At 36.8% G+C, this 21546-nt stretch overlaps 2 protein-coding genes across 8 annotated transcripts in view; both read right to left on the bottom strand.

The window, feature by feature from the left end:
• Papss (3'-phosphoadenosine 5'-phosphosulfate synthase) overlaps positions 1-12755 on the bottom strand; it is a 55155-nt gene extending 42400 nt beyond the window's left edge. For 2 of the 4 annotated variants that reach the window (XM_087347423.1, XM_087347425.1), the window contains exon 1: positions 8546-8575. In XM_087347423.1, coding sequence (XP_087203549.1) covers positions 8546-8560 — 15 coding nt within the window. In that variant the 5' untranslated portion in view covers positions 8561-8575. Of the gene's footprint in view, positions 1-8545; positions 8576-12228 lie in introns of those variants that run through there. The other 2 variants (XM_087347422.1, XM_087347424.1) reach the window with 2 other exon arrangements.
• Positions 12756-17250: 4495 nt separating this feature from the next.
• Positions 17251-21546, bottom strand: part of LOC110828943 (protein FAM13A) — a 132575-nt gene continuing 128279 nt past the window's right edge. For all 4 annotated transcript variants that reach the window (XM_087347442.1, XM_087347440.1, XM_087347439.1 and 1 more), the window contains exon 16: positions 17251-21349. In XM_087347442.1, the coding sequence (XP_087203568.1) occupies positions 21139-21349 (211 nt within the window). In that variant the 3' untranslated portion in view covers positions 17251-21138. The remainder of the gene's footprint in view (positions 21350-21546) is intronic.

Genomic DNA, 21546 nt, shown 5'->3' with positions numbered 1-21546 from the left:
TAGTTGGTAATCTGCTCTAAACGCGTGTCTGATATGAGTTACAGTCGAAGAGCTGTGTTTCCAAACACTACGTTACTCAAATGTTTGTTTGAAACTGTAATTCCCCACTAATTTGCACTATTTAAAACATTTCATAAATTAACATCACATCCGTTTCAGTTATTATTCACTGTTTTCCTTCATTTATTAATCATCTGACTTAATTAATATTGAGAAATGAGAGATAAATACTGTGAATGAATAAAAAATTAGCAAAATTATCTACTGTAAGATTTCCACAATGCTAAATCAATTTCAGATACAACTTGGGAGCTTGTAGATTGATTACCCCCCCCCCCCCCCCCCCACGAAAAAAAAACACTTTTAGTGAAATTAACTACGAACTGGTATTAATTTCCTCAAATCTAAGAAACTGTAGTTTTAATGCTAAGTCGCTACTTAACCTCACGAGAATCACACCAAGGGACATATTCCACAGAAGTGTGAAATAATATTCTACAATTTACTACAACTTTGAAGATCTTGTAAAATTCTGTTCCACAGATAAAGACTTCACACCAATAATTACAAGTGACATCATCATCAGAGTACAAAATTAAAACCCCGGAACTGAGTAACTACGCGCCGACTCTGTTAAAGCCTCGTTTACTGGAACTAGGAGCAGAAAGCAGACGACACTGGTCACTACGCGGTTGACAATGTTGCCAAGTGTCGGCAGCGAACATCGTCATCTGGCGTCGGCCTACGAGCCCTGCAAAGAGTTGAGCGAGGCAAGATCACTTACTACACGGGGAACATTGAAATTTCACTTTCCAGGGAAACATCTCCAACAAAGGAAAACCAAGTCGGGTGACGTGAGTACAAAATATGCCGCGCTATATGAGAGAGCACCGCCACGGTGGTCTAGCGGTTAGAACGCTGTCCTTGTAATCCTGTGGTCTCGGGTTCGATTCCCGGCGGTGCCCGAATTTATAACTTGTGTTGGGCAAGGCCGTGGTCTAGGCAACACGGAGTTTTCCTCCGGGGGCTTCCCCGGTTTCTCAGTGGCATTCCAACAATTACTCCATTCACACACAGAAGAAGGCAATGGCAAACCACTTCTGGATCATCTGCCAAGAACGTATATGCTGAGGATTTTAAACAGCTTGGGTTTAAATGCAGAAGTGTGATGGTGGACGGAACGCAGCGATATTGTTGCTGTACTGTCAACACGTCTTGGTAAAATGCACGAAATTAGATAAGCTGACAGACCTCGTATATACAACTTAGACGAAAATTGGGTCAACTAGAACCATGGTTCATGTGACTGTCGGTAGAGGCGGTCGACTCATGCTGGCTCAGTCGTCAGGGCATATATTCCAGCGGGTAATGTGACTTTTCGCTCTAAATCGAACACTGACGACAACGAAATTAATTAAGAGGTGTTTTGAGAAGCTCCCGATTCTGTCCTTGTAACAGATAATACGCCAGCATCCTCTCAGATTTGCGGAGCTCCTGCGGTTAGTTAAAATAGACAAACAACAGTACAAAAGTTAAGAATTTGCCCGGCAGAGATGAAGTCAAAAGCGGTGTAGAAGAGTGACACATTGAAACTAACACATCCAGATTCTGACTCATGAATCAAGGCTTCCGCATGAATGGATTGTGTAAGACGAGACGAAAACTTAGAGGAACAAGAAATCAAGAGACTGCACGAGGCGACATTCTGGAATCGATCGTCGTGCACGTGAGGGAATTTACTTCGGACGAATCTACTGATGAAAAGAAACCTTAAGCATTTAAGTACAACTTTATATGAATCACTATTATTATTATTTATTTACTGAAATTGGGTTTGCACCTGGTGGCAGTGGTCCTTACACTACACAATTACAACAAAATACATATAATATAAACAAATACACTCCATAGAACACCCTACACACATCCATTAATTAATCACAATACTTTAGAGTAAAATATAAAGCCAGACCTCAGTACATGAAATTTTATCCCAAAGAACTTCGAGACTAAGACACTTCACTTCCCTTATCACCATCTAATCCCCACTTAATAACCCTTAGCTTGTAACTACTTTTCTGACCCTCTTTCTAAAGGTGCCTAATTTACAGGGGAAAGACTCTAGCATGCCTGTAGGTAATTGGTTCCAGCTTCTTATGGTCCTATTTACAAAGGAATATTTGCCAACATCCGTTCTTTGTTTCCTAGTCCAAATTTTCTGACTATGATCGTCCCTGTCCAGGTAGAATGGTTTTAGTAATCTATCCCCTATCGTTTTCGAATCCCGGCCCCCCATGTATGCTTTGAAAAAGGCGCACATTCGGGCTATCATTCTACGCTGTACCAATGTTTCCCAACCAGATTCGTTCGTATAATTTGCAAATTAAGCCGCTCTCTTACCTGCCCTTCCCTGTAAGGGTCCCAACACACAGCTCCATATTCAAGTATCGGTCTCACTAGCGACGTATAAGCTAAACGTTTCGTATTGTTATTTCGCTTTTTGAATATCCACATTACGAAATGGAGAGCCTTCCATGCTTTAATTAGTGTATAATTTACATGATCTGCCCAGCTCAGATCACTGCGAATAAGTACTCCTAAGTACTTAAAGCTAATACAGTTTTTAGCAGCAGTATTACAGCTAACTGCATGTGAAGTCTTGCAACGTTGCAAATTACTGCTCTCACGGCAGAACTCTGTTTTGTGGTTTTAACTTTCCAAAAGATTTTGGTCTCTCACCTTGAGGGTCTTTGGGAACAGAATGTTGAAGAGGATATTTGGACCTAAGAGGGAGAGAGGAGACTGCTGGGAAGGCGTACGTGGGAGGATAACATTAAGATGGACCTTAGGGAGTTATGAATCGGTGGAGAAAACTAGATGCAACCAGCTCAGAATAGAGTCTGATGGTGCTTTTGTAAACACGGTGATGAACATTCGGGTTCAAAGCCGAGCATGCAATTGGCTTTACAAAGAAAATCCTGTACCAATGAGTGAGAGAGTATAGTGCGAACCTTCGGTTCCCGCAATATAAAATCAATTCTGATTTTATAATACTTTAGCGACCACTATATTTGAATAAATATTGTGAAAGGAATGTTCCTGTAAGTTACTTATGGAAGACGTCCTTGGAGGATATGTAAAGTTTATCTCAATTCTGTTGTTATGCAATAAAAATTGACTAAAACGAAAAGCCGTATGGGGTCTGAGAAGGAATTAAGTGCAAGGTCATGTATATATTGTTCGATTATAATGGTGTTCTAATATTAAATATCAGCAAAAAAAACTGTGTGACACAGCCCTGAGCCAGGTGTATCGATATCCAGTAACAACGAAAAAGGTTGCGTAAGACGCTTGTTAAATGTTCTTCTTCTAATTTTACCATTGTGACGGGTCTGAGAGCAACGTTGTCTCACGGAACTATCATAATTTTGCCTGAGCCTTTATCTTAATTGTCATTACGTAAACTTACCCGTCTCCTTTCTGAACTAAAATGTTGGGTTTTCACGAAAGTTCTTGCGTGATGATTTTTAATGCCGATAGAAAAAAACACTCCTACAATTTCGACAACATACTGAGAGGATACTCTGTGGGGGGCTACGAGCAGCTTCTGAGATGTTCTCAGAGACTATAAATGGTTATAACAGGTTTACATTTATCGATATCCGAAAATAAAGTGAGGCATGACCTAGTGGCCCCCCAAAAAAATAGGTCATGCACATACTTAGAAATGTTTGTAAGTCAGTTATAATCTCGCGACGACGGGGTATTTTTCTGACATCAACCTTGGACAGAATGCGCACCAAAGTTCTTTCCAAACCAAACTAAAAATAATAGTTTTTTAACATGTTTAAAACTACAATCAATATTTTAAAATGTGATCTGAGTGGATTCGACCGTATAACCGTCTACCAACGGTCCAACACATTAACCTACGACCTAAATTATATTCTGCTGTCGGATTATATTTTTGGAATTCGGTACCTAAACAACACAAGATTTGTAGAACTGTAAATCTTTACTTTAAGAGTTCTGTAAGGAACTCGATGTTTCTCTACATGAAGGTTTGATTTGAGCGTCAGGTAAACTGAGGAAGATACAAACGACATAAAAATTAGTATAGACTCGCAGTATAGTCGGCGCAGTAGTTTTTGACCGGTGTAATTTTCAAGGGGAAGGCTAGGAGCGAGTCTCTTTTGCTGACTGCACCGAGGAGCCCAAACAAAAGAAATACGCTAACCGTGCCACCTCAGATACACAGACTAGGCTCGTCCGCCAGCTCCACCGGCTAAAAACTAATGCGCCGACTTTACCAAACATCGGGGAAACCGGATTTGGTGTTTAGCTGACGGTCGGACAGGCAGGCCATGGCAGCCACACGCACAGGAACTTAATACACTCAACCAAAACTGCTTAGTCACAGAGACCACTGCCACACCTCAAGAGACCACAACGACGACAGGCTAGAAAGCTGTGCTTTCGGCCTCTGTAGAAAAAAAAAACACGTACAGTCAAAACTATGAGGGCTTACCGGAGAAGAAAATGATCGCGGAGCAGTGAAACCGAATCCACATTGAAGGAATGTTCTCGAAAAAAAAAGCAGCGGTTGGCAAGAATGCCCAAGTTCACGTTTCCCTCACTGAACGCAACAAATATGTAACAACACATCAAAAATAAATTGGACGGAACGTCAGTACAACTCTGTCCTACACAGGACAGCACAACACAGAAAAACATTTTTGTAGCAACCGAGTTCTTCGTTGCACGTTTTACAGTGGAACAGATAATTCGCAATTATTTTGCTTCGTTGTCCATAGAAAACAAAATACTGTAGCTACACACCTTCATTTGTTTCACTGTACAAAACTTAACCCTTCAATTCTGATAACATGGGAGACAAGATGTGGTGAAAAGTATTTGTAATCAATGTTCTGTTGAGAGGTAGACGGAAAATTGTATTATGTGATGGAAAAAATGGATGAAAAATTAATCAACTGTGAGGCTGAGTGAAATCAATAACAATTATTTTTGAAAAACAGTATTCATTTACTGAACCACTGTTGCAAAAATCATACACTTCGAACTGACTCTTTACACTTTCGCCATTACCGTTTTTTTAATTAGTGTCGCGCGGAATTCGAGCGCAATAAGGGCAGGCAATGCTGTCACGCCTTATCTTGAACTTTGATCTCAATTCTGTGAGCACGTAAGGTAATAACGTATCGCGTCTCAAGGTTGCAGTATATGTACCATTCAATACAAATCCTTTCTGTGGAAAGCGGATTAATCCAAATCAATCACAGCGCTGCTTTACACTATTCCAAAGTGACACGTTCTTAACATGTTTAACAAATAACCTTCAGAACAATGTGAGCACGTTCCTCGTGTCCTATTAAATTGGTTTCCCTACGACTTTTATCCGCCCAGGGACGTGAAGTGAGGCGAAGTGGAGCGGGCATCTCCTTCCAAAGGTCTGACTCCCTGCATCCTGCAAAAAGTAAAATGCCCCCAAACAAATGCGGAACATTTACCGTTGTTCTTTGTCCGACTGTGCCCTGCAGATAAAACGTGCTACACAAAACAGATACAAACAGATTGACGGAACCAACTTTGTCCTTGTTTGCATAACCCCTAAAAGCTTAAACAATCCCCGAGCAACGTAAACACCACGACCGCCGAATATCACACTTTCATTTAGCTATACATACATGAAAAACAAAGAAAATTATAAAAGAACGCAATTGGGGCACTTATGCTGCGAATCGAACTTTTTAATCCCCACACACGAACGACTAATACAAGTTATAACATTACATTTCGCAGAAAGCAATATTAGTAAGCACAGTTAACGTAATTAAGATAAATACAGATCGGACTCCTAAACTATTGGCTGGAAACGGCCATGTTGCAATCTACCGCCATCTATCTTCCACCGAGAAAATCACAACGACGGCGGAGTGATTGCACCAGTGTTTTTACTCGGTCGGTAAAAAGTTAACTACTATTCATCTGTACGAAACTTAACTACCTCACTCACTCACCACAATTCAAAACAAATAATTTTCGAAATTCTAGTATTCTAGAGCAACTTAATCCCCTGTCTGAGTAAAAATGTGTGTGTGAACTGATTTAACAAATCTTTATTTTCTAATATCCATTAGATGGAGCAAGGAAAGGGTCCTTCAAAACACACTTTTCTTTGAAAAAGCTACAAATATTCCATGTACGTACATGAATGTAGAGTTCTGTTACAAAATGAAATGGCCTACTGAAGCTCTTCTACATTTTGGCATCTTAGCTGTCATGAAATGAAGCCTCCTGTCAAATTACAATTTATGGTGCTTCTTTACATTTTGGGGGAAATGAGAAAAATTATTTTGAGATGTAAAAATCCACTTCTTTTTCCAGATTCCAAGAGCTACAGCAGTTACAAATCTACTTGTAACAACAGTAATTTAATGTAATTAATTATGACATTATAAACAAAAGATACTGCAATCCAGTTGAAAATTGCTGTACAGCTGGTAACATGAAGAAAAATGTACAGCATAATTATTTTTAAACCATAATGAAGCAAATTATATGTTCACAGGGAGGACAGAACAATGACTATCGTCATACTTCACAGTACATAATGAAAAAAATGTTCTGTAATCCACATTATTTTAATGTAAGAAAAGTCTTCTCTATACAGACCATGTATTTAGGAGTAGAAATCAATGATATTTTTCACCAGCATGGAAATCAGTTATGTAGTGTACATTCTTTAAGAATAACAAGTATTCCTTACAGTGAGTACAAAACAGTAAATGTTACTATTCATCTAACAAAAGAAACCAAATTACGCAGGGCATACTGGATTATAAGAATAACAGTACACAGTAAGAGCCTATGTACTCTGCCAGACACAAGAACTTAATTTTTGTGTGTACATAACATTTAACACACAATTCAGTGTTCAGAACACAAATTTTTACAGAAAGTCAAAGGGCTGTTATACTTACCCTATACAAAAAAGTCAACTATGTGGCAATATAAGAAAATCCTCAGAACTCTCTCTCATCCACACAAATTAAGAGAGAACACAAAAATAATAAATGATATATTTCACCTCACACAAAGAAATTATTACGTACTGCACATTTTTACTACTATCCCACAAACACCAAATGTTTGCAGAGAGTAATGAAAGACAAATTATGTATTATCAAGTGAAATGAAACGGTCACTCATCAGTGGGGACAGGCCAATGAAAATCATGGTATTCATTTGGCATACACTTTCACATATCAAACAGATTGGCTTTCTTTCCTTTAGTATTAGAAGCGTCACATTATACAGAACAAGCAATCCTCTGGTTTGCAAACTGGTCCTGGTGGTTTCCTCTCCTTGGCTTCATGACTCTGTACAATGCTGTGGCTTTTTCTTACATTAACTGTGGCAGGACCATCTGCAGAGAACCTTAACCACAACACCTGGGTAATTTCTAAGGATCTTGTCCTTGAAATGTGGTTGTTCTATTTCAACAACAGTGAAAGGTTTATTTATTCTTGACTCTGCAATCACTTATCTCCGATGTGATAAAACATATGAAACTTTCTTCCTCATTTCAATCAAAGTCCCTATCAAAGGACAGGAAGCTGTTCCCTATACACAGGAACTTCTGGTGAATTTCAGTGAAGAAACTAAACTGAATAAAACACCAGCAAACAGCCAACAAGTGGCAGTTATTATTTTAGCCTGTGCATCTACCTGATGTGCCCACTTTCTTCTGAGCTATCAGAGGTGAAAACTGTCAAGAATATACTGAAGAATAAATATGATGAAGATCCTCTTACCAATTCACTCATGCCATAGATTCACTGTTACATCAGCACCAAGGTTATGCACAGGAAGATTATAACAGGAGAGAAGCCTCTGATAGAGCATGATTGAGTGTGTAAGCGTAGGACACAACAGGACTTACAAATGTACACATTAAACTACAAAATTTGTATTAGTTGTTTTGTCTTGGTCAACTTTTAATGCCTTGTAGGCAAGTTCACTTTTACATCATCAAGGTGACTCTGTAGGAGAACCTTCTTGTGCTCTTCTTCAGTATTTGCTGCGGCGAGGTCAATATGTAATTCATCACAATATTTACACCAAATCTAAGATTAAAATCTGACCTAAAAACATCATCATATGTTTTGAAACATTTGTTTCTGCATTTTGTTCCTCATGCAATTTACACATCTTCTGAAGTGTTAAGTCAAGACTCAGATACACAGTCTCTGATTTACTTTTTCTGTAGCGACTACATTGTTTTGGGAAACTTGCTATGTAACCGCATACAGACCATCTAGTCTCATCACCAATAGTTTGACGACTTCTGACTTTATCTCTCAAATCAAGCAGAACCAAAACCCTATCTTTCATGATTCCCTGTGGAGTCCGAATCTGTCTTTGTGTTATCTTTGCATTATAGTAAATAAACTAAGCACAGTCTTTTGACAAACCTCGTCTCTCTGTACATTTATGTCCAACAGGTGTTTCAATGTGCACTTACATCCAGATGCAGCATTGCTCTTCCCAGGCTTCTGCCTTTTTGGTTCAAGAATGTCTCAGAGGAGCCAAAGCCAAGGACTGGCGATTTTGTACGTGACCGCACAACGAATTGGAAGAGTATGCCCCGATGCTTACATCGAGGTAGTGGTGTCTGGTGGCCCTAAAACTACGCCCTCTCTGTGCACTCGCCTACTACAGCAAAACAATAAAAAAAATTGAAGGCCAAGGCACTACCCTAAAATTAAACAAATTCTCTAACAATTAATATCAGTTCAAAGAACAATATGATACTGGACGTCAGCATCTCTCCATGTGCATAACCTACAAGGATGAAGCAAAAGCATGGCGGTATCTAAAGAAAAGTCAAAGGGGTATAAGATTGTTTTCAAGAAGTACCATTTTCTCCCGGGTTTTTATTATCTGCCACATGGTTACATCTAAGCCCCTCCTTTTCTTCTAGTAAGAAGTCATTTTCAGAGAAAAGTTCCATAGTTCCACAAAACTCCAGGATTTATGTACTCTGATGATGTCACAATAAATATTAGTATTTCGTCTTTATCTGTAGAACAGAATTTTACAGGAACTCTAAATTGTAAATTGTAGAATATTAGTTCACACTTTTGTGGAACATGCCCATTGGTGTGATACTCATGAGGGTCTGTTGGTTGTTTATGTAGCAGCTTAGTGTTAAAAACTATACAGTTTCTTAGATTTGAGAAATATTAATAGCAGTTCATAGTTAATTTCACCAAACTTTTTTTTTTTTGGGGGGGGGGGGGGTAATCAATCGCCAAGCTGTATGACAGAGAATGTGTAACTCTGTCTGTAAGCACATGCTGTTCAGTAACTTATGTTAATGAGCAAAGAGTAAATGTCAGTGTCACATTCTCAATTAAGTTCCTGGAATACCCTCGTAAAAGCAGTAATTAATTACTTACATAATAATGGCTGTTGTCACCTTAGAAGTAGTCTCCTTGAGTACCAACACACTTAGTGAGTCAGTGTTTCCACTGCTTATAATATAACTGCTCTTCTGGAATCTCATTAGGATTGTCATCACATGTCCCTGAATATTAACAATGTGTGCCCTGTTCAAAGTAGTCTTCAGTTTTGGGAATAGCCAAAAGTCATGCAGGGCCAAATCAGGTGAATATGGTGGATGGTTCAATTTCAGTATCAATATATTCGCCAAGAACTCCCAGGTACCGTCATGATGCAAGATCGAAGCATCGGGGCAAACTTCAGGTCTTCTCCAATAAACGGCCTCACGTAACATCGCAAATATTTCCTAATAACAATGCCGGTTCACTGATCGACCTTGTTCAACAAACTCACAGTAAACAATGACCTTGTTATAAAAAGACATTGTCTTCACATCTTCCTGACCCTCTTTAAATCTTTTATGCCACTCAAAGACATTTAACTTTTTCATAGCACCAGCAATGTAAGCCTCTTTTAATATCTGCAGAGTTCAACTTGAACTTTTGCCTAACTCTTCGCAAAACTTATGTTAATCCGACAACCTATAACTCATTTTTTCACCGAGACAAAAACACACTTGTATAACTACTGCCCTATTCGCTTCACCAACACACAAGACACAACCACAGACTTTTCATAACATGTCGCTACTTAGTTACTTCTGACCTGCTACTCAATGTGACATATGTGCAGGCATTCTAGGAACTTAATTGTCACACCACATATTATTTGTGCTGAGGGAAACAGATAAATTCTCACATTCTTCTGCAATCTGTTTTTCACTGGAATTCTGATTTAAAGATTCTGTGTTCAAATCTGACTTTGGATAAACAATGTCTATGCAAAAAACACATACTTTAGAAAGATTTCCGTCTTCTGGGTTGTTGCGCTGTGTAATCTGGTCGATATTAATCAACGAATATATATTCATCGCCCTGATGACGGAGGCAGTATGACCTCTGAAACATTGGTTAATATTGACCAGATTACACAGCGCAACAACCCAGAAGACGGAAATCTTCATTCTCACCGCTGTGAGAACCTCAAGTCTTACATACTTTACAAACATTTTTATTCCTTACAGTATACCTATTACTTATACAAAACATGAATTAGTACATTAGCCCTTGAAAGGGATGTTTTCATGACCTGATATATTTCGTAAGATGTCCAGTATCCATAAGTCCATGTTGAGACAAATTAGACCTGTGGTTAAAGCTCATAAACAAATAAAACAACCAGAATAATTTTTGTGTTGTATTTCTACCTCTCATTTTTGTATTCAGTACTTAAATCTTTAGAATACTTTAAATGATTCACTACGTAGTTATCCTAGAGCTTGTTAATTTTGAGGTAATGGCCTTCTATGCCTGTTTATTTGCTGACCTGTGCAAGAGTCTATCTATATATTGTTCAGATTCTTACCAAACAAAGCACCTGATCAAAGCAATCCAGTCCAGCCTTTTGCATTCCCTCGGGCGTTCCTGACAGTCATAACTAAATAAAACCCTGTGCAATCATATTTTGAAATTGCTCTGAAAGTATTTTAAAAAATTCACAAATGTAAGTATGAAAAGACATTATTTTATGGCTGAGCTTGTTTCTCCATGAAAAACAAAAACAAATTAGCTGTATAATTGGAACATTCTAAGCTTTTTTTTACAAAGTGACGTACGTTTCAATTCACATAACATATATAAACTTAATGAAACTGTTATAAATCTTCCAGTTCTGAACTGAGTACTTCCTGGCACTTTTTATATTATGGTTATACCAACGCAACTACAGTGAGATTATTTTAGTGTAACCCACTAATTGCTAAACCTCTCAAGCAGAATAGACAGATGCCCATCATCTCACAGGGCCTACAGAGATTTGTACTGATAGCAGAACCAATAAACATGCAGCCTACTGACATTAAACATAAAATATCCCAATTACACCAGATACTGGAAGTTATCTTCATCGATCTGCTCAGATTACTAGCACCAAAAATTCACTCTGTCAGCCAGATTAGATGGTTTCAATTCATGTGCTACTGGTATCTTATTCTTTTTCAGTTTAAGAAGTCCTGTGGCAGTTTGTGCTGTCTGTCAGTCCTGTGCAAAGCATCTGAGGGACTTCTGCAAAGCATGCTCAAGGCTAGCATTAATTTCACCCAATTTCTCTTCAGTGAGCATTCAACATTTCAATACATTCCAATAATGACCCTGTATTAATTAACTTACAATTCTATGAATACTTCAATATCAAACTGAAACATTCTGAATTTTATCTCACCTTTTCTTGTAGAATCACTTTTCACGTATACATGAATACTTATTTCAAAAGTTGTAACACGTTCCATTTTAACACACCTGAGTGAATTAATGCTTATTATACTGGTCAATTACAGTAGGTGGTAAAGCACATGGAACTCAAGATATATTATTTGGCCAGATATAATACATATGCTTACATGACATAGCTACTCTGCAAATTTCTGGGGGTCTCAGACAGGACCTCACTATTACCTTCAAATGCCAAGGAACAAAACAGATCTTCTTCATACTTAAATTAATGTTTACATTCTTGATGTGCATGACAAATGTCCCCTAAAGTAGGTGATATTGTCTGGATATGAAGTGATGTATAAACAATTTGAGAATTAAGATTTCATGAAAAGGATTGTGTGCTCAGAACAGCCCTTTAATTTGTACTTACCGTTTTTTGTTTCTTAATAATTTCTTGATCACCAGGCATGACGATAACGATCGATCTTTATTAATGAACTATTCTCCAATTCCGATTTTAATTAATGAAAATTGATACTTTCTACTGAAATCTTGCTAAGCTTGAAATGTATTCCACATTAGCAGTCACTGACAACTGAACTCGAACCAGATAATGGGATTTGTAATTGGTGACCCAATTACATATTCAACTACACTCCCATGTCACAGTATTCCAGCATATGTTATTCTTCCCCCGGTCTGTTTCCTTCAGAACAGTTATTCAACGTAATGCAGGTGGCGTGTTGCAGTCCACAGAGCCAAGAATGCAATATCCGTATGACCAACATCAAGTATCAAGTGTATAATGAGCTTGATTACGTGTAATCACATTTTTTTATTTTTAAAAGTGCAGAGGTTCCGTACACTTATTAATCGCATGGCTACAAACCAATAGTGCAATGAGAACTGCATACTTTCATTTTTAATGTTCTGTTATTAGCACCGAAGAAGATCGAAGTGGCAGTGGAAATTCTGTCACTGAAAGAAAGAAAGAATTTGATATGTCATGTAATAACATTCTACCATAAATTAATACCAACATGTTCACATCCGATTCTTTACGAAAAGAAAGTGCTTGTTTGACCTAACAAGATTTAAAACTCACTCATAGACTTAAATGCTATTTCTTACAATGGAGGAAAATAATTGCAAACTTCAGATACGTCACTGGAGAAGATATATATATATAGGTTAAGGGAAAGCAAAACGTCAAATAGTCTGTCTTAACATGTACAGTGCAACTAAAATCACTTCCCCCTTTTAATTTCGACAGATTTGATGGCATTTTCATATAGTGTATTTTGTGAACCAAAGAAACTATAAAAAAAATACAGGCACAAACCTTAATCCCCACGCGCTACTTCTGCAGTCTAAACGTAATTATATAGCATTCAATAGCACACAAAGAAAGACTGGATTCTCCCTGTAAATCATCGCTTCGCAGTTTTCCCCATCCGACACTGGTTTGCGTTGTAGGTCTACGGTGAGTCGTGGTTGCGTTGCCTGTGCCTAGATTGTTCCAATCCAACTTTGGCCACCGGACACTATGCGAAGTTGGTCAGTATAGATAATGCACCAACTCATGTGCAATTAAACGTTCAGTGTGGTATTACATGAAATGCGGTTTTATAAAGTGCGACCTTTTTATGCTCGGTGCTTTAAAACAAACCATTGTCTTATGAATTGTATGATTTAATAGACAGACAAATGAATTAAGGTTTTTGCCACTGATGATGACCTCTTGAGGTCGAAACGCGTTTGGCACTAAGTATTTTTTCAAAGTGTAAATACTTTTGTTTGTATGCATGATTTTGTATATTTTAAATAAATGTTCTAAGAAAAGCTGAGTTTAAAGTGAGCACTTTAGCCAGTTAATTAATATTCTTGGCAACTAATGGAAAATTCTTTACTCAATAAACTAATTTCCCTACTCCTTCGAAAATACAAATGAATAATATGAAGCAAATATGCCATGTTCTGTTTTCTGAACCAAGCGTAACTATTTTTCGAACTTTGGATAAATATGAAACATTAAAATAATCAAATTATGGTATGAAAGACCCCTACACAATTTATCAAAAACAATAATCAGGGCAAAATTATCTTCCCTTGCATCAAACAATCCTCTTGACTGGACTCTGTTTCTATTTGTAAAATGACTACCATCTCATGCACATTCATAATGCTAGGATTAGGTAGAATATGCATGCAATACACATCAATTTTCATTTACTGAAATGGCTCCAGAACGTTTCAATTTTGTTGTGTATTGTTGAGGCCATTTGCAGTTACAAAGTTTATTTCGTGCTTTACAAACTTCATAAATTCTGTTCTTTACCTTAAAATATTTTGTTTGAATTAAAATCTCGTAAAACATTAATTTACTCAGATTCATTAACAGTTGGGATGACCCATATTCCATTCTGCCCCTCAGCTGTGGAATTCTTTATTCCTGCTATACACGCCCACATGATGTTCGATTTTTTCTCCCCCCATGATAAAATCTGCAAGTTGAGGGTCAGGTTTGCTTGGTACAGTTTCCAACACACAGGCCTCACAACAGTATACACACATTGCTTCATGTTTCATGTGCTTTATATCCAGATGGAGATCTGGGATGAGGTTGGACTTCGTCTTCCTCTTGTATTCCACTTACAGCCATGTCTTCTTGTCTTCTACTACACAGACAAGGCCACAAACAAGTTATTCCCTGAACTGCAAGTGGGCCATTTTACTTCATAAACCTTCTGTATAAGGAAATAATGTATGGAGGAAGAAAGAAAGAAAGAGACTTTTGTTCCCTTGAAATTTTGCAACTATCGGCCTTCCTGTCATTTGCATCAGCATAGTTCATGTATGATGGACATAGTTTTACGCTTCTTGGGGCTTCAGAGCATTCCATAATTTTAACAGAAATTCCCTTGGCTTCAGATGGGTGTGATATATTTCCCACTCTTATCTTTCCAGCATAATGCTATGATATATAATCAATGTCTGAATTGAAGATATCCGTCTTCTGGGTTATTGCGCTGTGTAGTCTGGTCGATGTTAACCAACGTTTCAGAGGTCATACTGCCTCCGTCCCTGATGACGGAGGCAGTATGACCTCTGAAACGTTGGTTAACATCGACCAGACTACACAGCGCAATAACCCAGAAGACGGATATCTTCATACTCACCGCTGTGAGAACCTCAAGTCTTACAATGTCTGAATTATTTTCAGGGCCCTGAGTTAAAAATTTTGGGGCATTCCTTTTGTTATGTCAAACATTGTCACAGTAAGCTGTTGTAGGAAATAGGTCAGGAGACATAATTATCCATGTAATGGTTGTGACTAGCATCTTCCATTGTTCTTCCAAACTGTACCATTTGAAGTGTCAGATCATCAGGAGCAGCAGAGATTGTAGATTTTTACATCATGTATCTTGAGCTTCTTTGACAGATACTTCCCATCTCACCTAGCTAATCATAATTCTGCTTTTTATGTATATGGGTGGGAGATAGTTGCAATATCATAATGCTAAGTAACAAAAAGTAAGTTTTGAATAATTAATTTGGGAAAAAAAAATTAGTGCTGTTTGTCATAAATCACCAGCTCTTCATTGAAATCCTCTTCTTGTGCCTCATTTATAAAATTAGGATTGGAAACTTTTGCCTCTTTACCTGTGGTACCCTGTGGTGGCAGGCTGCAATAATGATGGCAGTACAGATTTTTATTCTTCCATTAATAATGTGACCACAAACTCTGTAAATAGAGTTTGGAGTTCTCTGTAAGACCAGATTCATCCTTGATGTCAGGTGTTGCATTACAATCCAATCCAATACTGGGTCCTGTAAATTCTTCTACCTTTCTAATATGAGTTCTGCTCACCAAGTACCATCATCTGCAAGCTGTTCTAATTTGCCCATCTACAGGCTGTCCTGAACCCTGGTCTAGATACAGTCCTCATATTACATTATCTTCACTCAAAGTAGGACATTTCAAGGGCCCTGTTGTGTATTTATTTATTGATAATAAACTTTGATATGTAACTAAGGAAAGTAATACAAATACAGAACAGGCACTTCATCATAACAGTGGACCACATCAATGATAAAGGAATGGTGAAATGAACCACTGAAAAAGAGCAGGCACACACACTCACTACATTTACTTACTACACACTAATTGTTCTTGTCACCTTCAAAGAAATCTCTTTGCACACCAGTACACTTAATACATCTAAACATTTCTGGAATGCTCTTCAGGATGGTCATCGGATGTCCCTAAATGTTGGCAATATCTGAAAATCTTGGCCCTTCAAAGTACCCTTCAATTTTGTGAATACCCACAATTCACACGAGGCCAAATCAGGTGAATATAGTGGATGGTCCAACTTTAATATCAAATTTTTGGATAATAATTCCTGTATACCAATTGGATCATGAGCAGTGGCATTGTCATGACGCAACACCCACACATTAGGCCAAACTTCAAGTCTTCTCCAATGAACAGCCTCATGTAACCTCACCAATATTTCCAAATAACAATGCTAGTTCACTGTTTGATTTTGTTCAACAAACTCATAGGAACAATGCCCTTGGGATAAAAAAAATGTCATCCATATCTTCCAAACTCTCTCTGAATCTTTTATGCCACTCAAAGACATTCGACTTTTTCATAGCATCAGCACTGTAAGCCTCAATTAATATCTGCGGTGTTTCACTTGAGCGTTTGCCTAACTTTTCACAAAACTTGATGTTAATGTGTTGCTCCATCACTCATTTTTTTGCCAGAACCAGAACACACGCTTATTTAACTCTGCCACTGCTTCACCAACACACAAGACACAACCAAATGTATTTCATACCATGTTGCAGCTTAGTTCCTGCTTACTTACTTAAACACACATGCAGGCAATCTGGAAACTAAATGTCACACTTTGTAGGAGTTCTTGTAGTAGTAGTTTTGACTATGGTTGATAGATGTCACTACATTTGCTATGTCCTTGTCATACAGGAGTTAAAATAGGCTGCTTTGAGAGTACCAGCAGGAGTGTGAATGACAATTTCATAAATTTAAAAACTGAATAATAAGGGTTTTACAGCTGTGTCCTTTGTTAAGAAACTTCCCGAAGCTTGTGAAAGTTAACATGTAGAACAGGTCTTTACTGACTTAAATAATACAAACACCAAAGATGGAGGAAAGTGATGGTGGACTGACTTATTAAATGGGTCCATACAATGTAGTTCATTATATAAAACATTTATGTGTAACAGATAAGAAATACTACTAATTGCGAGATGGCAAAGAAAGTTCAAGAGTTTCTGTTAGCACAAGTCTGCTTTAATCAATTCTGACCACTTCAGAAAGTAGCATTAACAGCCAATGTAAGTTTGCCAACTTTAAATTTGCCAATCCTGAGGTCAGAGGAATTTATATTTGGTGATGAAAAGAATTTTTAGACCAATATCAACAGAAACCAAATCTCTTTAATTAAATTTCATCCCTATAAAATAACTGACAAAATTAAGTACATTTACAACAAACTTACGCTGAACATATAACATTCCACATATAACTGTTTCAATCTATTAACTAATTAAAGCAAAAAAGTTTCATACTATAATGAAATATGACCAGAATTTTATGTATATATATATATATATATTTACCTAGCCTCTTGCAACCACTGTATAGCTTTCATGCAGATACACTGAATACACAATATTTTACTATTATCTTTATAGAATTTATGTGACACACTGATACTGTAGCTTTCAAAGTATTCTGCAAAACTTCAGATACCTAATTTCATTTAAGATCAAGTCAGCTGTTTCATGGGTATAGTCTGTATTTCCAAACAATGAAGAACAAGCAACTACAAGTGGAAAAGTCAATATTCTGCTACTCCTGTCACACTGTTATGATTTGACAGACATTTAAACTGGTTCTGTTTCCAAAATTTCCTTCTTTCTCTGTGAAATCACATAGTGATGCCATCGACTGTACCCATCTGCAGTATCAATGTAATCACAGGTTTGCAGAACTTATGCATGCAAAATAAAGCTAAATGTACTTGATAAATTACACATTAAAATGAATTTTTATTATATTTAATTAATATACTGTGCAAAGCAACATGGTGAATGGTGTTTTAATAAACATATATAACAATTTAATGTAAAAGATCACGTTTCATGCTGGAGTCATATTTGTCGAAATGTTACAGACATGATGGCAAACAGCGCAGTTGCTAAAATGGAAGGGTTTCAACAAATAACATGACTCAAACTTGAAAGCTCAGATACTGGCTGTGGAAATTTAAGTTACAACAATTTAAGCACAGTGGAACCTCCATATACCGCGGCTCTGATCGTGTTCCCCAATACAATTACATATGTTTTACATATTTCATATATAAAGCCGATCCCTGAAACCTGAGTTATATATCGAGGTTCCACTGTAACTCTTTTACGATGCAAACACCATTCCATTCACAAATTAAAATCATGTCCTTTGTTCAAAAAACATTTTCATTTCATTTGGACTTCTTATAAATTGGTAAATAAATATCAAATTAGTAAGTGGTGTTTGTGTTAACTAATATACAAACTTATGAAATTAATTAAGATCAGTCTTCCATATTATCATAAAAATTTCTCACTTTACCGAACATTTACAGAATGTTGTCGCAGTCTATGCAGCACACAATTTTGTGAACGACAGACAGGGGCTACAAGAGTAAGCAATAAACATATCTGTTGCACATTCCACGAACCAGTAACAAACTGAATATAGTCAGACTTAGAATTAAATATATTAAGAAAACTTTAATTTGTAGCTATAGCTCATCCCTCCCCAGGCGCCTGCATGGCGTATAGTGGGAAAGCTTTACTTTAAGAGAACTTTAATTGTAACACATGCAATTAATTTCCTACATCAATAATATTTATTATTATTATTTAATAATTATTCCAACACTTAAATTATACATTATATATACTTAATGATTATTCATTGTACTGTAGCATGTCTTATATTATTCAGTCTCTATTTCGTAAGTGTGAAAACTGAAATCATACACCAAAAACTTAATTTCTTAATGCAACATACCTTTCAACCTCATTCTAACATATCTTACGCTTCAACCATGCACATTAAATATTAACACTTTTTTAATCTTTGCCCAGCATATATAAATTGGTGTTTTTGATATATAAATATAACTTGTTTAGAACAAGCTTCATCATTAGTGTGACTTCTGCCTAGATGTTACAAGATTTCTTAAAAGGTCAAAATCACTGCACTGACCAGATCTAACCCTGTCTCCCTAAACAATGTAGATCATACACTAGCGTTGTCCTGGAAAGCAAGAGACTATTGTACGATCAGGTTCATAATTTATCTTTAATTTCATTACCTGGGATATTGAAGTTTGCTCTTAGAGTAAAATATAAATGAGCTGCAATGCAGAAATCATCAGTGTATATTGTGTGCAGTTACTGTACTTCACTCATTATATTATAACCAACCGAGATTTATTACTCTTTACGACAAGTTTCTGTTGCATAACGCCTGATATCAAAGCCACATTATTCCATTAATCGTACTGCAACTGCAGTTACCATACAGTTCCATTATATTTTTTTTGAAAAATGCAAATAGAAAGTAATATCTGCCTCTATGTGTCATTTAGACCATGTCGCATGGCTCTACTTTAAGTAGACATTTACATGATGATAATAGCTACAGGTCAGTATGTTAATATTCTGACTAATAAATTTCAGAATCTATACAAAGTTAGACTTCTCAGTTCCCGTGATGAAAGTTCATACAAATTTACGTTCTATCTTTCTCAGGTCAGCAGCTGTATCTTTGGTCTGCTCATGAACCCTACATTCTAAAACATGCATCTTTCACCACTACAGATTCTACTCCGCAAAATAATTCAAGCATATGGCAGTACACCGAGTTGTATTCGTAACAATCGAGACAATGCATCTAATTAAAATATGGAGAGCGCAACAAAATTGACAGACTCAATTTCTAATTAGTCTAGTACATGCACTTTGTTTAAAAACATACTTTAATATGTCTTCTTTAACTAATGCTGGCCACTGTAATATATGCTTGCAAATTCATTGCTCGTCACCTGACAAACGAGAGTCAAACAACTCTGGAAGATAATTTCCCTGTATTAGCATTACTTTCCATTTGTTGTGTGCCGTCTACAAGACTGCAAATCACAACACCGACGACCATCAACATTTTCAACAATGTGATAACCTCACTTCTCAGTATTTCCCAACGCTCGTGGGTTAAAGTATTGCTGTCATAGCATCAGCAACTTTAAAGAATAATAGTTTTATTTAAATATTATTCTTTCACATTTCTTTTATTGTAATGTTGCATGAAGTTAAGAAAAACACAGATTTTATTGAAGTTAATGCATCTGTTACACTTGAAATCCTATTAAACATCTCCACTTCACAGTAAATACTATGTTCAACAATATACTTCACTGGACAGTATAAATAATATAATGTGGAAGCAAGTGCAAAAGATGTCAATGATTACTGCTTAATCCATATTGAAGTCATAAATCTACTGGTGTGAGAATGCATTGTATCTGGCAAGACACAGACATCAAATATAGTGTTCATCGACTTTACAGTTGCGTACCTTACGCAGGACGTACGATGCTCTACTTTTCTTTAGCTTTGGATGCTCCACCACAGCAGCAATCTTTATCGTGCCATGTATCAATCCCTGCTGCTGTTGAATACTCAAAACTCAGTAACTTGAGAATTCTAAAAGTATTTAATATAAATCTTTTAGAATTCTTTATCCTATTTGATATACCAAATAAATATCTATTCAATGCAGTTTATAATATTTCACAATATAACATTTAATTTGCCTTTCTTTTACACGTCGAATTAGCAGGCGAGACCAGAACACACACCTTCGCCTTATCTGTAGTTTTCAGTAACCGAGAATACCATCTGCACCAACTGCCACACACGTAAAAATTATATTCTATGTACGCTTATAACTCCAAAGTTTCCAGTAAGTATCTTACAACAACAAACACATTCATTAAATAGGAAAAACGATAGTATTCAAAGTTAATCTCAAAATACTCTGTGAAGCCTTTGTCTTGTGAACCAGTTAAAAAAGATGTGCAACATGAAATCATTATCATCTAATAATTTTCTTCACACCAATATCAGCCTCTTATGCAATTATCATCATTATTTCAGCTAGTTCTATGAAGTTACGTCATGAAAGTACTAAATCCGACTTCTGACTGACACGATCTTCGAAAACCAACGTTTCAGCTTACTATTCTTCAATTTAAGTCTGTTTTGTAACCAGAGCTTCCAACAGACGTAGCTTTGCTTTGGCCTGCTTGTAGGCAACGTACATATTCTCCATGGGGACGCGATCTTCTCGCTGAAGTTTCTTTCCTGTTCGACGCTGAAAGTCTTCTTCATACTCTCGAAGCGAGCGCCGAAGTCGTTTCTTCTCTTCACGCGTTGTTCTCTGCTGATTCAGCAATTCAGACCTAGAAATAAATTATTCAATCTGTTATGACTGAGAAAAATAGATGATGTACGAGTATACACACAAGTCACTGTTAACACAAATTCTAGATTTAAACAATCCAAAATTTTGTTTACTTTTGCAAAATTACAGCTACAGTAATGAAACATTTATTTAACCTTTAACACATCAATTTTAAATACAGTACCGCTCATACTG

Source organism: Zootermopsis nevadensis, unplaced genomic scaffold (assembly GCF_977971745.1).
Source record: "Zootermopsis nevadensis isolate Lab colony 2312 unplaced genomic scaffold, Znev_1.0 Znev_ptg000011l, whole genome shotgun sequence".
NCBI classification, from domain to species: Eukaryota; Metazoa; Arthropoda; class Insecta; order Blattodea; family Termopsidae; genus Zootermopsis; species Zootermopsis nevadensis.
Note: the sequence above shows the minus strand (reverse complement) of the source record. Positions and strands in the feature narration are given on the sequence as shown.